The sequence below is a fragment of the Oncorhynchus tshawytscha genome, linkage group LG22 (genome assembly GCF_018296145.1).
Source record: "Oncorhynchus tshawytscha isolate Ot180627B linkage group LG22, Otsh_v2.0, whole genome shotgun sequence".
Lineage (NCBI taxonomy): Eukaryota > Metazoa > Chordata > Actinopteri > Salmoniformes > Salmonidae > Oncorhynchus > Oncorhynchus tshawytscha.
Genome location: NC_056450.1, coordinates 9506226 through 9522900, shown reverse-complemented (window position 1 = coordinate 9522900; position 16675 = coordinate 9506226). Strand labels below are relative to the sequence as shown.

General features: G+C 42.6%; 1 protein-coding gene across 1 annotated transcript in view; it reads right to left on the bottom strand.

The window, feature by feature from the left end:
* Positions 1-1900: 1900 nt before the first annotated feature.
* The window catches only part of LOC112221721 (RNA-binding motif, single-stranded-interacting protein 2-like), a 36350-nt gene continuing 21575 nt past the window's right edge, over positions 1901-16675 (bottom strand). Inside the window, exons 5-13 of the mRNA XM_042303683.1 lie at positions 6203-6360; positions 5711-5790; positions 5102-5211; positions 4632-4678; positions 4159-4252; positions 3717-3773; positions 3356-3466; positions 2862-2942; positions 1901-2698 (exon numbers count right to left, since the gene is read on the bottom strand). Coding sequence (XP_042159617.1) covers positions 2621-2698; positions 2862-2942; positions 3356-3466; positions 3717-3773; positions 4159-4252; positions 4632-4678; positions 5102-5211; positions 5711-5790; positions 6203-6360 — 816 coding nt within the window. The 3' untranslated portion in view covers positions 1901-2620. The remainder of the gene's footprint in view (positions 2699-2861; positions 2943-3355; positions 3467-3716; positions 3774-4158; positions 4253-4631; positions 4679-5101; positions 5212-5710; positions 5791-6202; positions 6361-16675) is intronic.

Sequence of the window (16675 nt, the reverse complement as noted above, 5' to 3'; positions counted from 1 at the left end):
AATCCTCTCTTGATGAAATCTACAAGGCATTTCTGATAATATTCTTCCTACCACAAATTAATTCATGAGACAATTCATAAAGCTTATTGATAGTGTCAACAAACCTTTTCATGTACAGTCACAAATCAAGGAAAAAGAAAGAACTACAGATGTATTCTAAACCAAGCATTGATCACTTAGAAATGTCTACTGGATGATGTCTTTGGTAACAAACAAAAAAATCAACAACCAATATTTTGGTTGACCAACAATAAGGACTGTATCTGGATGGACAAGGTAGTCAGTATCCCGTTTTTAGGAGATGGTGTGAGGCCTTTAGCAAGATAGCTGAGTGATTTTTCTCCAACCTCATGAACCATGCTGTACATGGTAACACTTTATTTGGATAGGTCACCTGTCGATGCTCTTTCTACAGATGGTCATACTATCACCGATTTAAGGTTAGGGTTAGTTGATTGCCTGTAGAGCATATACAGAAATTCCCTTCTATGCAGCGATCTCACTGTCATTTCGATGAACAGTGAGGCGTGTAATCTTACAACTAAACGTTTTGGATGAACTCAAATGAAAGCCACCAATAGCAGAATGCTAAGTTTCAAAAGTCACTATAGACAAACAAACAGCCCATTGTCATCTGAAATTCATCTATATAGCGTAAGTATTGCATTATTGTGGATGTGTGTGTTTTTTATTGCATAGATCACTGGCCTTTTTAAGAAACAAAACAGTCTGATTGGATGTTTGACCTGGGATTTAGGCCTGGTTTGTGAACGTTTGACAGAAGAGTGAAGCTATGGAGACAGTACCCGCTGTGACTGTGCGGGGCAGCCTGGAGAACCATAGAAGTTAAGAGTTTAGAAAACGTCTCCGAATCTTGCACACGAACACTCAGCTGACTTTACATTGCTCTTGTTGGGTAGGAGGTATTGTTACTTTTCACACCGCATTCCCTAACCACTGATTTAGTGACTACTCTACCACGTAGGACACATTTCTGAAATCATTTCTAAGAGGCATTACACTTAGAGCTCGATTCAGTCAGCGAAGCTGAAATTGTTACGGATTGCGCAATAGACATTTAATGGTCATTTCCAATTGAGCCAACATATGCAGCGTTTACCGTGAATGCGGTCACATTGCCTTTAAATTTCAATTTGGATTGAATCGAGCCCATAATTATCTTGGAGTGATGAGTAGTTGAGCACACCTATTTAAAACGGTGAACGTGCCAAAACTGATGCAACAGACTGATTTGAAATCCCTCAAACATTTAGAGCATTTTCCATGTGATTGAAAATTAAAACAGATTGAGAACAAGAAAAAACAAAAATGACTAATGACAGACATTATTCCAAAAGAAAAAGCCAACAAATCTTTTCAAAAACAAATCTACTTGTCCATAGAAACATGTAACCACTCACTGCACACTACCAAAAAATAAAATGTATCAATCTGAAAAGTATTAAATCGAATAAAAAAGATCTCACAAACTTTCTTTAAATAAAAAAAACAGTCACTCGGGAATCAAAACAAAACCGAATAAACAAAAACAGAGGCATCTAAAAACAGACAGAGAGAAAGTAGCGTTGGATCTCGAATTTACTTGTTTAAACTACGAGCGCAACACTCAATAATGTGAACTCCTAACAACAACTTTGGGTCTGTTTAAAGGGTAGCAGCTTAACCCACTAAAACCAAATGTAGAGACTTATTTATGTTGTTGGTTGGCATTGGAGAAATAATAAGATTAAATTCCCCAAATATAACCAGCAACTAAATGTATTTCATGTCAAATTTAATCATGCATATATATATATTTTATTCCCTGCATGATTTTATTATAATTGGCCAGAATCAGGAAATAATCAATTCAATGTTTGATTGTCTTAAGCTTTATTTCTAAATATATATTTAGATTCTGAGGATTATTGTGAGAATTTCAACTAGGGACCCAAGTGCTAAAAACGGTATCTGAGTTGATAGATCATAGACGGTGTCATATCTGGTACTAAGTAACTTAAGCAGTTGGTTCAGCCTTCTCTCGTCAAAAATGTACCAATAAAAACACTGTGAAGTGAACAAAAACAACAATGGCATTGTGAAATGAACAAAAACAACAATGGCATTGTGAAATGAACAAAAAAACATCTTTGATTAGTGACTTTTTGAATCTATACCAAAAAAATACAGGTAAAAAGCTTACAAATAACATGATGAAATGAAAAACGAAATCAGCATATTTTACAACAAAAAAGTACAGCTAATCGACAACACATGTTGTTGTAACTTTTATGATCCTGATTTCATTCTGACTCCCCAGAATATTTAGGAAAATAATTTGTTAATATGTGCACAAAAAAAAAATCCTGTGTGTGGTTTCTCTTTCTTCGACTATAGTGTCATGTTCTGTGGTCAAAATAGATGCCCCATGTTCTGTTCGTTTTCACAGTATCCATTCGTCTGTATTCAAGAGTTTACCATAACCTCTGATTTTGAAATATCCTTTTGTCCATTGTGTGACTGTCTGGTGCTTCTGTCCAGAGTCACTATGCGCTGAGCTGTACAGGACCGCAGGTGGCCCAGGAAATAGACTCTAGTATATCCCACCTGTCCCTCCTCTTCACTTTCTAAGCTGATAGGAGTAACCTGTGTGTTCTGTGGGAGTCTCCAGGGAAACCTGTTGCTGGATGACACTTTCCTGTTAACATATTGAAGAAGAATTCATCAATCAATCGACCAATCGTCAGTAAAGAGACCAGTTGTTTCATACCACATTATAGTTTTAAATGTGGAAATGCAACACATTTTCCCCACGGGAACAATAAAGTCAGTAAAGTAAATTGTAGTAGGACGTTTCTTACCTCGACTGAAACAGTGGTCTGAGGCACTTGGGTGTACTGGGGGATGTAGGTCCCTTGCATAGGTGTGTTTGCAGGCATATACTAAAATAGAGAGGAGGAAACTATTAGAACGTAATCATCAGGGGCACAACTTTCACTGGGGACGGGGGGGACATTCTGAAATTGCATTTGTTTTATCATTGGAATGTGATACAAAATGAGGCAACGTTGTGCTTTAGGACTATGTGGACGCCTCCAAGCGGCCGGGTAGGCTGTTTGGAGTGTTTATCCAACTGGATAAAAAAATAGAGAGAGAAAAAAATGGATTATGCCCCCCCACCCACTTTGCGCCCCTGGTAATCATTATAGAATTTTATTCACATTTGTCTCTTTTCTGAGTAAAACTGTCTTCATTGAGGGATAGAAAGTGGCGTTATGGATGGCACTGACAACACAATGTCTTTGTCCAAAGTATCTACTGTATGTCTAGACAGTAGTGTTCCGTTGGGACTGACCGTGCCACTGCTGCCCATAGAGAGGTGGCTGAGCTGCTGTGTGAGAGGCCCCATCATAGGGGTTGGCTGGATGGACATGGTATGGTCCATGCCTGGCGTCAGGACTTGGCCCTACGGACACACACACACACACACACACACACACACACACACACACACACAAACAAAAATGCACGTATACACATACACACACAATTGTTTGTCACGCAGCTCAAACATCGAGTGCAAACATCACACAGAGCGTCGGTATGTTTATGTCTAACAGGTGTTTCTCTCAGACACAGAAAGTGAGAGACAGGCAGATCACACTGATTCACTAATAGGCAGTAACAGACCCACAGTAGCAGTGGGTAAAACTCACTGAGGGCTGCATGAGGTACGACTGATGATGATGCATCCAGGACTGTGGACTGTGGATCTGCAGCAGAGAAGAAAGACAGACACACAACATAAGATGTGTTTTCAGCAAATGTTCAGAATGAAGCAAAAAGGGCCGAAGGCCTGTGGTATATGGCCAATATACCACGGCTAAGGGCTGTTCTTAAGCGCAACGCGGAGTGCCTGGACACAGCCATTAGCCGTGGCATTATTGGCCATGCACCACAAACCCCCGAAGGGCCTTATTGCTGTTAGAAACTGGTTACCAATGTAATTAAAGCAGTAAAAACAAGCATTTTGTCATACCCGTGGCAGACAGTCGGTGGTCAGCCAATCAGCATTCAGGGCTCGAACCCACCCAGTTTATAACAAGAAATAAATCCTCTGTACACAGTAATATATCCACAGAAATACAACAGACGGACCTGGTAGGTATTAACAGGAGAGTGCATGTAGGGGACGAGGGATGTCTGAGCGATCATTCTGTTAGGGGCCATACTGTAGGGAGATGAGTAGAACCTGCAGACACACAGAGAGAAGAAGAAGAAACCCATCAGTATCCAACACACACGGTCATCCCTGTTGTACATATGTCCAGGATCATCTCATTGAGGTTTTAACACCTTTGATCAAACCGACAGCGTCGCGGCGCAGAATGGTACGAGGCATCATCTGGCTCTGTGCGCGACAAAAGTTCGACATTCGCCTTCTGCTACCATTTCTGTCAAGCCGCCTACCCCTACAGTTTGACGCGTACGCTCGATTAGCACCACACGGTGCGCACCGCCACTGTCTCCGCAAAGCTGCAAGGCAAAGCGCAGCGTTCCGTTGGAACGGTGTACCAAAATGCAATGACTGCCGTTGGTGTGGTGGAGGCGTTGGTGGAGTATTCGCTCACCCGTTCTGTAAGGCTGTGGTGGGGTCATAGGTCAGTGTCATTCCTCCCTGTGGTCAAACACATTCAGATACAATGCAGTAAGCACACATACAGTAATACATGCGTTTGAATGAGAAATATCTAACCAGAAAGAAATTGGGACAAAAAAATCCCGCTTGAGCTTTAAAGTAACTGACTGTAAAGTAAAAGTTCATGTTCTGTTACCTCGTACCCAAATGATGTTGTTGACTCATCCTATACTCGTATTTGTGGCCAAAGCATAAATTGGAGAGAAAACACTTCAAACTTGTATCTCAAACCGACCATTTAAAAAATCCTTGCTATTTCCTTGTAGAAGATGAAGCAACACAGTTACTTTAATGTCACTGTACTGTAAACAGTTGAAAGTACCTGAATAGCCTTGGTGAAATGGCAACAAGAAAGACTACAGGGAAGATGGCAGACTGTTTACTGTCTGAATGAGAACTCACCGTTTCCCCATCTGTTGTCCAGGGACGGCCATTCTGCAGGTACTTTCCCTGGCTCTGTCTCTTCTTCTGTCCTCCGTCTGCAAACTTACACAACAGGGGTTCCAAGGGCACTGGGAGGAGAGGAGAAGAAGAGGGTTGAGTGACTGTGGAGCACTGAAGGGGTATAGTCTGTGTGTTTATACTGTATATTATACATTATAAACTGGGTGGTTCGATACCTGAACGCTGATTGGCTGGCAGCTGTGGTATATCAGACCGTATACCACAGGTATGACAAAACAGTTATTTTTACTGCTCTAATTACGTTGGTAAACAATTTATAATAGCAGTAAGGCACCTCTGGAGTTTGTGATATATGGCCAATATACCACGGCTAAGGTCTGTGTCCAGGCACTCGGCATTGCGTCGTGGTTAAGAACAGCCCTTAGCCGTGGTATATTGGCCATATACCACCGGGCCTTATTGCTTAATTAAAATATGACAGTGAACCAAGATACTGTGGAAGATCTAGCCTTTCTGTTGCTCCTGACCCTTTCAACCAAGGCATCATACAGAATAAACTTTGTTCTCAAAAGAAATTGAAAACATGATGAGATAAAGATGACTCACCGGGTACTCCAGGTGGAGTCTTGATATATTTGCCATTGAAATGTTGAATGATAGTCTCACATTTCTCTGTTGACTCCATCCTGCAAATAAAACTTGATTTACAGGATGCTGTACTATCCCCAGTAACCAGCAGAGGGCTCAGCAGACAGGTGAGTTTACCAGGGGCACATCTAGCAGGACACAATGTTTTGGAACGCTCAGAGAGAAATAGGTTATGTAGAACAAACATGCCTCTCTAACATACAGAATCACATCACCTCTATTCATGGCATTTCTATCTGCAATGTTCGACAACATTTGGCAACTGAATGTGACCATGGCAAGCTAGCCATGCCTTGACAAAGCCAAGATATATATGATCATAACATTGCATTTGTCAATAAATGTTTAAGTGTGGAGGTATACATGATACAGTACGCAGGAATCTATTTTTGCATCTCCTACATAGCTGTGACCTAAGACTTTATTTTCAGAGGTGACAAAGTTGGTTACCTGGCAAAGCCCACTCCTCTGCTGGTGCCGTTGGCGTCTCTGAGGATGCGTGTAGAGATGACCTGACTGAAGGGCTTCAGTATATTCTCCAGCTCCTGCTCATCCATGGACACAGGCAGGTTGGAGATGTACAGGTTAGTGGGGTCCTGCTCCTGTTGCTGTGGAGGGAGGGAGGGAGGGAGGGAGGGAGGGAGGGAGGGAGGGAGGGAGGGAGGGAGGGAGGGAGGGAGGGAGGGAGGGAGGGAGGGAGAAAAATACAGGGTTACATTTGCTCGTCCATAGACACAGGCAGGTTGGAGAAGTACAGGTTAGTGGGGTCCTGCTCCCGTTGCTGGATCACAGACAGGGAGAAGAGAGAGAGGGGCCTTTAACAACATACACACTTGCCTTTCTAAGCTTGACAACGTTTTGAGGAGGCTGTGGAGTGGAAAGAAGGGCACTGGAGATGTAGAGGAAAACTATTCTAGGGAGAATGTTCTTGTAATGTTACCTGTAACTTTGCCTTAATGTTTTAATGTTTGAGTGTCTAGTTTTCCGTAAGTTAGGGGAACATTTTGTATCTATGTTAGCAAAATCCTTCTGGGAATCTTTTTTTTAGCATGGTTTGGTGTTAGAGTTAGGAAAACAGTCTCTTAATGTCAAACAGAACATACACAAATCAAATGTTATTTGTCACATGCGCCGAATATAACAGGTGTCGACTTTAGCGTGAAATGAGCCCTTTCCCAACAATGCAGAGTTTAAAAAAAAAAAAATTCAAATGGAAATAGTAACACAATAAAATAACAATAACAAGACTATATACAAGGAGTAGTGGTACCGAGTCTATGTGCAGGGGTATGGGGTACTTGAGATAATTGAGGTAATGTGTACATGTAGGTAGGGTTAACTAGGCAATCAGGATAGATAATATACAGAGTAGCATATATATATATACATGTGAAAGGTGTGAAAGTGTGTCTATGTGTGTGTGGCATCAATATGCATGTGTGTGTTTGTTTTGTGTGTGTGAGCGTATGTAGCCTGTGTGTGTGTTGGAGTGTCATTGTAGTATGTCTGAGTGTGTGAGTAGAGTCCAGTGAGTGTGCATAGAGCCGGTGCAAGAGGGCCAGTGCAGATAAACAGGGGGTCAATGCAAATAGTCAGGGTAGCCATTTGATTAACTGTTCAGTAGTCTTATGGCTGGGGGTAGAACCTGCTCAGGAGCCTTTTGGTCCCAGACTTGGCGCTCCGGTACCACTTGCCGTGTGGTAGCATAGAGGACAGTCTGTGACCAGGGTGGCTGGAGTGGTTAACACTTTTTAGGGCCTTCTTCTGACACCGCCTGGTATAGAGGTCCTAGATGGCAGGTAGCTCGGCCCCAGGGATGTACTGGGCTGTATTCATTACCCTCTGTAGCGCCTTATGGTCGGATGCCAAGCAGTCGCCATACCAAGCGGTGATGCAGCAAGTCAAGAAGGTCTCAATGGTGCAGCTGTAGAACTTTTTGAGGATCTGAGGGCCCATGCAAAATCTTTTCAGCTTCCTGGGGGGGAAGAGGGGTTGTTGTGCCCTCTTCACGACTGTGTTGGTGTGTTTGGACCATGATAGGTCCTTAGTGATGTGGACACCGAGGAACTGGAAGCTCTCAACCCACTCCACTACAGCTCTGTCGATGTGAATGGGGACGTACTCTGCCTTCCATTTCCTGTAGTCCATGATCAGCTCATTTGTCTTGCTGACATTGAGGTAGAGGTTGTTGTCCTGGCACCACACTGCCAGGTCTCTGACCTACTCCCTAGAGGCTGTCTCATCATCGTCAGTGATCGGGCCTACCACAGTTGTGTCATCTGGAAACTTAATGATGGTGTTGGAGTCGTGCGAGCCCACACAGTCATTGGTGAACAGGAGGGGACTAAGCACGCACCCCTGAGGGGCCCCCATGTTGAGGGTCAGCATAGCGAATGTGTTGTTGCCTAAACTCACCACCTGGGGGCAGCCCGTCAGGAATTCCAGGATCCAGTTGCAGAGGTAGGTGTTCAGTCCCAGGGTCCTTAGCTTAGTGATGAGCTTGGAGGGCACTATGGTGTTGAACGCTGAGCTGTAGTCAATGAACAGCATTCCAGGCCGGAAAGGGCAGTGCGGAGTGCAATAGCGAATGCATCATTTGTGGATCTGTTGGGGCGGTATGTGAATTGTAGTGGGTCCAGGGTGTCCTGGAGGATGGTGTTGATGTGAGCCATGACCAGCCTTTAAAAGCATTTTATGGCTACAGATGTGAGTGCTACGGGGCGATAATCATTTAGAGAGGTTACCTGGGCGTTCTTTGGCACAGGGACTATGGTGGTCTGCCTGAAACGTTACAGACTGGGTCAGGGAGAGGTTGAAAATGTCAGTGTAGACACTTGCCAGCTGGTCAGCGTATGCTCTGAGTACGCTTCCTGATAATCCATCTGGCCTTGTGGCCTTGTGAATGTTGTTTAAAGGTCTTCCTCTCCCGAGCTTTCACTGGCCTCCAGCACACACACACTTACACACACACACTGCAGACTTTGGACTGATCAGAATTTTAGGTAGGCTAATTAACTTGTGAAGCTTATTATGTGAGCTTCATCAGAGGCACTTAAATTAACTGGTATACGACTACTATTTATTGATTTTATCTCAGACTTTTGTAGCCTACTGGACTCAGAGAGCTACTCTCTCAAGTTGTCTTGTTGGGGCGAGTGACTCTTTGAACTTACAATGGCCGTTATATCTATTTCTTGTGCCTATGCTATTTGCCTCATGACTCCTGCATGCTTGTTGACTATGAACGTGCTTGTTTACCCAACTGTGGGACAGACTATGTTTGTTCCCACACTAGGGACTCTGACTCTCTATTGGGTCGACAGACTCTCGGCCTCCCATCCTATTCTAACCACCTCTCGCCGGCTTTGTATTCATGTTATCTGATGACATTGCTGTACAATATAATCTTGTTGCCATCTGATGCACATTCAAATGTCATCAAAAATTAACACTGCAGAGATCGCCCCTCTGCCGTGCCCTGATTTTATTACTGCTGATGATATCTGGAAATGTGCAGTGTTTTGAACACTGATGTTAACCTTTCTGGTTATAACCTTTTTTGGCAAGACAGATCTTCCAAAGGGGGTGGAGTAGCAATCTTTACCAAGGAACACCTTCAGTGCTCGGTTGTCTCCACCAAGTCTGTCCCCAAACAACTTGATCTGCTGGTTTTAAGCATTACACTTTCAAATAGCTTCTTGTTGACTGTTGCTGGGTGTCATTGTCCACCATCAACACCGGCCTGTGCTCTACCTTCCCTAAACTCTCCCCTGGCCCCTTACACTATGTCTGAATTTGTCCTAAACTGGAACCTCCTTAAACCACATGACCAAGCCCTAAAACAATGGGACTCCCTAAATCTTTCCCAGATTATTACCAATCCCACAAGGTATGACTCCAAACACCCAGAAAAGCCTACTCTCCTTGATGTTATCCTCACAAATAGTCCTGATAGGTATCAGTCTGGTGTTTTCTGTAATGACTTTAGTCATCACTGTTTTACAGCCTGTGTTCGTAATGGCTGCTCACTGAAACGACCTGTCCTGATTTGTCATACACACTTGCTAAAAACCTTTAATGAGCAAGCCTTCCTTCATGACCTGGCCTCTGTAAAATGGTATAGAATCAGCATGATCCCCTCTGTCAAACACGCTTAGACCTTCTTTTTTGACATTTTCAGTGGTATTGTTGACAAACACGCCCCATAAAGAAAATTTGAATTAAATTTGGTTCAGCCCCTGGTTCGACCTGACAGAGATACTCCACCTCAAGAATTCCATTTGGAGAAAGGCTCGGCACACACATACTCAGGCTGACTGGCTGTCGTTCAGGACAATGAGAAATACGTGCACCCAGACTATCTGGAAGGCCTTAGTTAGTTACTTTAAGGAGCAGTTCTCTCTCTGTGGGTCTAAACCCAAGAAGTTCTGGAAAACGGTTAAAGACCTGGAGAATAAACCCTCCTCCTCCCTTAAAAACTTCTTAAGCCTATGGGTTCCCCTACAGGAACTCCACCCCCACCCCCGTTCAGCTGAATAGGTGGCGCAGGGAATGCAAAAATATTCGTAGAAATATTTAACCTCCACACATTAACAAGTCCAATACCTCAAATGAAAGATAAACACCTTGTTCATCTACCCAGCGTGTCAGATTCTTTTAATGTTTTACGGCGAAAACACAGCATATATTTATGTTAGACCACCACCAAAACAAAGAAAAAACGTAGCCATTTTGTCCAGCAAAATATAAATTGACAAAAGCAGGATTTTTTTTTAAAATCATTCACTAACCTCTTGAAAATCTTCATCAGATGACAGTCATATGACATGTTACACAGTACATTTATGTTTTGTTCGATAATATGCATTTTATATCCATAAATCTCGGTTTTCATTGACGCCATGTTCATAAAATTCTCCAAAATGTCCGGAGGAATTATAGAAAGCTACGCCAGATCACAGAAATACTCATCATAAACGTTGACTAAAGATACATGTTCTACATATAATTAAAAAGATACACTGGTTCTTAATGCAACCGCTATGTCACATTTTTTTTAACATTACGGAAAAAGCCTAACATTGCAATAATCTGAGACGGCGCTCAGACGTAACAATATTTCTCCGCTATGTTGGAGTCAACAGAAATACAAAATTACAACATGAATATTCCCTTACCTTTGATGATCTTCCATCAGAATGTAGTGCAAGGAGTCCTAGTTCAACAATAAATCGTTTTGTTTCATAATGTTCAATTCTAGTGTCCAAGTAGCAGCATTTGCTACCACGTTCAGCTCAAATGCCCAAAAAATTACTTCTGGTCCAGGATAACTTTGCATCAAAACTTCCAAATTACATATTACAGGTCGACGAAACTGGTCAAACTAAGTGCAGAATCAATCTTCAGGATGTTATAATCATACAGATCGAATAGCATTCCAACCGGACTATTCATTTTCATCTGGGGCTGATTGGAACAGCCGACGCACTCAAACGCAAACGCGCCTTCAAGCACATGGAAAACTTTTGCAACACTTACTACTTTCCTTCCCATTAGGTCAAAGTTCACAGCAAATGCTCCATTACACTTTCTACTGAATGAGGACATCTAGTGGAAGACATAGGAAGTGTTTCCAGATCCATAACTTGTTGGGAAGGGAGGGGGCGATGACGTCAAAGTTGCCCAACTTTCAGGATTTCAAAACTAGTTTGGAAGATTGCCTGCCCTGTGAGTTCTGTTATACTCACAGACATAATTCAAACGGTTTTAGAAATTTCAGAGTGTTTTATATCCAATATTAATAATAATATGCATATATTAGCAATTTAGGACAGATTTTGATGCAGTTCACTATGGGTTCACTACGCAATTAATCCAAAGGGGAAATACTGCCCCCTATCTCTAACAGGTTTTAATGTTGATGATGTGGTTGTTACTGACAAGGAGCTCTTTAATCACAACTTCATTAAGTTAGGATTCCTGTTTGACTCAACCATGCCTCATTGCCTGTCCAACATTTCCTCATCTTCCACCCCTTCTAATGCGATTAGCCCCGATTCTCTACAAAGGTTCTCCCTGCAGGAAGTCATTGAGTCTGAGACGTTAAAGGAGCGCCTTAAACTTGACCCCCAAATAACATCTGGCTCAATTGGTTTAGACACTTTGTTTTTTATGGTTGCAGCCTCTATCATCGCCAAGCCTATCTCTGACCTTTTTAACCTGTCTCTCCTCTCTGGGGAGGTCCCTTTGCTTGGAAGGCAGCCACATGTGTCCTTTATTTAGAGAGGGAGATCAAGCTGATCTTAACTGTGTTGAAAAACTAGTAAATAATCAACTGACTCACTTTCTTGATGTCTATAGTATTCTCTCTGGTATGCAATCTGGTTTCCGCTCAGGTTATGGATGTGTCACTGCGACCTTAAAGGTCCTAAATGACGTCACAATTGCCCTTGATTCTAAACAATGTTGTGCTGAGTATTGGTGTCTCTGAGGGGTCTTTGGCCTGGTTTGCGAACTACCTCTCTCAAATAGTGCAGTATATAAAGTCAGAACATCTGCTGTCTCAGCCACTGCCTGTCACCAAGGGAGTACCCCAAGGCTCGAACATAGGCCCCACACTCTTCTCAATTTACATCAACAACATAGCTCAGGCAGTAGGAATCTCTCTCATCCATTTATATGCAGATGATACAGTCTTACACTCAGCTGGCCGCTCCCCGGATTTTGTGTTAAACGCTCTACAACAAAGCTTTCTTAGTGTCCAACAAGCTTTCTCTGCCTTTAACCCTGTTCTGAACACCTCTAAACCAAAGGTCATGTGGTTTGGTAAGAAGAAAGCCCTCTCCCCACCGGTGTGATTCCTATCTCTGAGGGTTTAGAGCTTGAGGTAGTCACCTCATACAAGTACCTGGGAGTATGGCTAGACGGTACACTGTCCTTCTCTCAGCACACATCAAAGCTGCAGGATAAGGTTAAATCTAGACTTGGTTTCCTCTATCGTAATCACTCCTTTTTCACCCAGCTGACAATACCCTGATTCAGATGACCATCCTACCCATGCTAGATTACGGAGATGTAATTTATAGATCGGCAGGTAAAGGTGCTCTTCAGTAGCTAGATGTTCTTTACCATTCGGCCATCAGATTTGCCACCAATGCTCCTTATAGGACACATCACTGCACTCTATACTTCTCTGTAAACTGGTCTCTGTATACCTGTCGCAAGACCCACTGGTTGATGCTTATTTATAAAATCCTCTTATGCTTCACTCCCCCCTATCTGAGATACCTACTGCAGCCCCCATCCTCCACATACAACACCGTTCTGCCAGTCACATTCTGTTAAAGGTCCCCCAAAGCACACACAGCCCTGGGTCGCTCCTCTTTTCAGTTTGCTGCAGCTAGCGACTGGAACGAGCTGGAAAAAAAACTCTAATTAGACAGTTCTCAATCTCTTCATTCAAAGACTCAATAATGGACACTCTTAATGACAATTGTGGCTGCTTTGCGAGATGTATTGTTGTCTCTAACTTCTTGCCTTTGTGCTGTTGTCTGTGCCCAATAATGTTTGTACCATGTTTTGGACTGCTACCATGTTGTGCTGCTGCCATGTTGTGATGCTACCATGCTATGTTGCTGCCATGTTATGATGTTGTCTTAGGTCTCTCTTCATGTAGTATTGCGGTGTCTCTCTTGTCGTGATGTGTGTTTTGTCCTATATATTTTTTTTTTATCCTAGCCCTGTCCCTGCAAGAGGCCTTTTGCCTTTTGGTAGGCTGTCATTGTAAATAAGAATTTGTTCTTAACCGACTTGCCTAGTTAAATAAAGATTAAATTAAAACAATTAAAAGACAAATTGGCTACGGAGAGTGTGATCACACAGTAGTCCGGAACAGCTGGTGTTCTCATGCATGGTTCAGTGTTGCTAGCCTCGAAGCAAGCATAGAAGGAATTTAGTTCATCTGGTAGGCTTGCGTCACTGGGCAGCTTGCAGCTGGATTTCCCTTTGTAATCCGTGTTCGAATTATGTTTTCCATGTCCTTGTTCAGCCATGACTCTGAGATTCATAGGATATTACAGTTGCTCATCACAGGAACATTCCTATGAAAATGTTAGTTAATGACCTAATGAGATTCTTCAGGACACGTTCTCTCAAGTTGTGGGAACGTTTGTTGTTAGCTGGGAGTCTGGCTGGACTTCTCTCTCTACTCCTCTCTTTGCCTTCCTTTCTCTCTGTCTCACTCCCTCTCTCTCTCTCTGCCTCACTCCCTCACTCGCTCTCTCTGTCTCTCAAGTCCGTCTCTCTCAAGTCTCCCCCCCTTCAACACTTTATTAGACAGCCAGTCACTGAGAGAGAAGAAGACAGGCCCATTGTGTGAGACTAGCTGTGTTAACAGCACTGAGGGTTCATGCGTCAGTGAAGTAATGTGATATCACAGAATAATTGCAATTCAATGAGCTCTGAGTCTCTACGATAATTGGGTGATCTTTGTGGAGAATTATACACTGTGTGAGGGCAGATTTGGACAGAGACTTTTGGAAATCATTCTGATTCATTCCTATGGTTCCACGCCCCATCATATTCCCAATGGGGCTCTGACCAGGGCATGACCAAATATGTCAGTCACATGCATAATCCTGACCTTGAATTCATATGCAGGCATCAGTAAAATTATGCAGCTGTGACAAATACGATCTGAAGCTCAAAGTAGTCCTTCCCAAGTAGGAATGCTTGGATGATGTCATATGCTTTTGATTCATTCGATAGATCTTCCACTTCTACTCAGTAAACTACCTGCCTGCCCAAACAAATTGAATTGAAATAACAGCAAAGTAAGATACTTGTATGATAGCGTATCTGAATTTCAACCATAACTGTTTTGCATATTCATTAGTGTGCAGATGTGATTAAAAAGCTGTAAAATGCATTTGATATTCATCTCAAGCTCATGAATCATGCATAGTGTAATCACTGCGACCTGCAGTGAAGGTGATTTGTCTCTCCCCGAGGAACACACACACACACACACACACACACACACACACACACACACACACACACACACACCTCTCATTGCCACATCAACAACAACCAACACCAAATCGACACTTTGCAAGCACACACACACACACTATTCCAACCATCACAGACACGCACACCCAACACCACTGAGAACCCAACTATTTTAGAGAACGTTCCCTTCGAGGCAATCTGCAGTTCAAACAATAACAAAGCAGTTTGGTAAACAGCTGAGGGATGGGGCTGGAGAAATATAAACCCTCTCAAATTCATAGACAGAGGTATGGATGCAAGGACTGACCATCCATGATATCCAAAATATTCTTATAATCATGTTTTGAGGCTATGGAGTCTTGGTTTACAATTGCATTGTTTACACAACAATTGTGTAAACAAGCTTATATTATTGGTTGTGATGGGGGTACGACCGTCTCAGGTAGGAACGTTCCTGTGATGTGCAAGGAATGTTTCCGAGAGACCATTCCCTTAATGTAACATAGAACATACCCAGAAGCTGTTTCCCATTTTCTCAGAACTTAAGATATTCATGTTCTAGACACGTTTCATGGGAACGTTGCGAGAACGTTTGTGTCCCAAGAAAAATTACACATCACGTCTTGTTACAGGGCCAATCAAGGTCCTGATTGGTGAACCACTGATCCGTTCCCCTCTTAGTCGGTTGAAAAAGTTAGGGATACTCACACACACGGTGCTTTTATTATACACTGAGTGTACAAAACATTAGGAACACCTTCCTAATATAGAGTTGCACCCCCTACTTTTTTCCCACAGAACAGCCTCAATTCTTCGGGGCGAGGACTCTACAAGGTGTGGAAAGCGTTCCCCAGGGATGCTGGCCCATGTTGAATCCAATGCTTCCCACGGTTGTGTCATGTTGGCTGCATGTCATTCGGGTGTGGACCATTCTTGATACACACGGGAAACTGTTGTGCGAGAAAAACTCGGCAGCTTTGCCGTTCTTGACACACTCAAACCGGTGCGCCTGGCACCTACTACCATACCCTGTTCAAAGGCACTTAAATATTTTGTCTTGCCCATTCACCCTCTGAATGGCACCCACACAATCCATGTCTCAATTGTCTTAAGGCTTAAAAATCTTTCTTTAACATGTCTCCTCCCCTTCATCTACACTGATTGAAGTGGATTCAACTGGTGACATCACCTGGTTAGTCTATGTTATGGAAAAAGCAGGTGTTCCTAATTGTTTGTTCACTCAGTGTACACATTTTTTAACTTACATATGTGACATACATGATTATATTGTGCACGTTCATTTATACAGTAATTATTATTCATCATATCCTCACCTGGGATTTGCACTCACAACCTCCTCGTTCATGGTATGCCGATCTTCCTACTACACGACCATGTCCATGGCAGGTACCACTTAATCTGACAGTCCTCATCAGTGACTTTGATCGACTTATTTCAACAATTTAAGGGTTTTCAGTATAGTTGTCTGATGTTGGTGGGGCATGTTAACCTGTTTTAATTGTACTCCTGAATCACTATGACCAATACAAGTTTTTCTTGAATGTACTTTTAACAGAGCTTTCCATATCTCCCTCACTAACTTTAAGCACCAGCTGTCAGAGCAGCTCACAGATCACTGCACATGGACATAGCCCATCCAACTACCTCATCCCCATACTGTTATTTATTATTTCTTTTTTTGCTCCTTTGCACCCCAGTATCTCTACTTGCACATTCATATTTTGCACATCTTTCACTCCAGTGTTTAATTGCTATATTGTAATTACTTCGACCACAATAGCCTATTTATTGCCTTACCTCCCTTATCTTACCTCATTTGCACACAATGTATATAGACTTTTTCTCTATTGCATTATTGACTGTATGTTTGTTTATTCCATGTGTAACTCT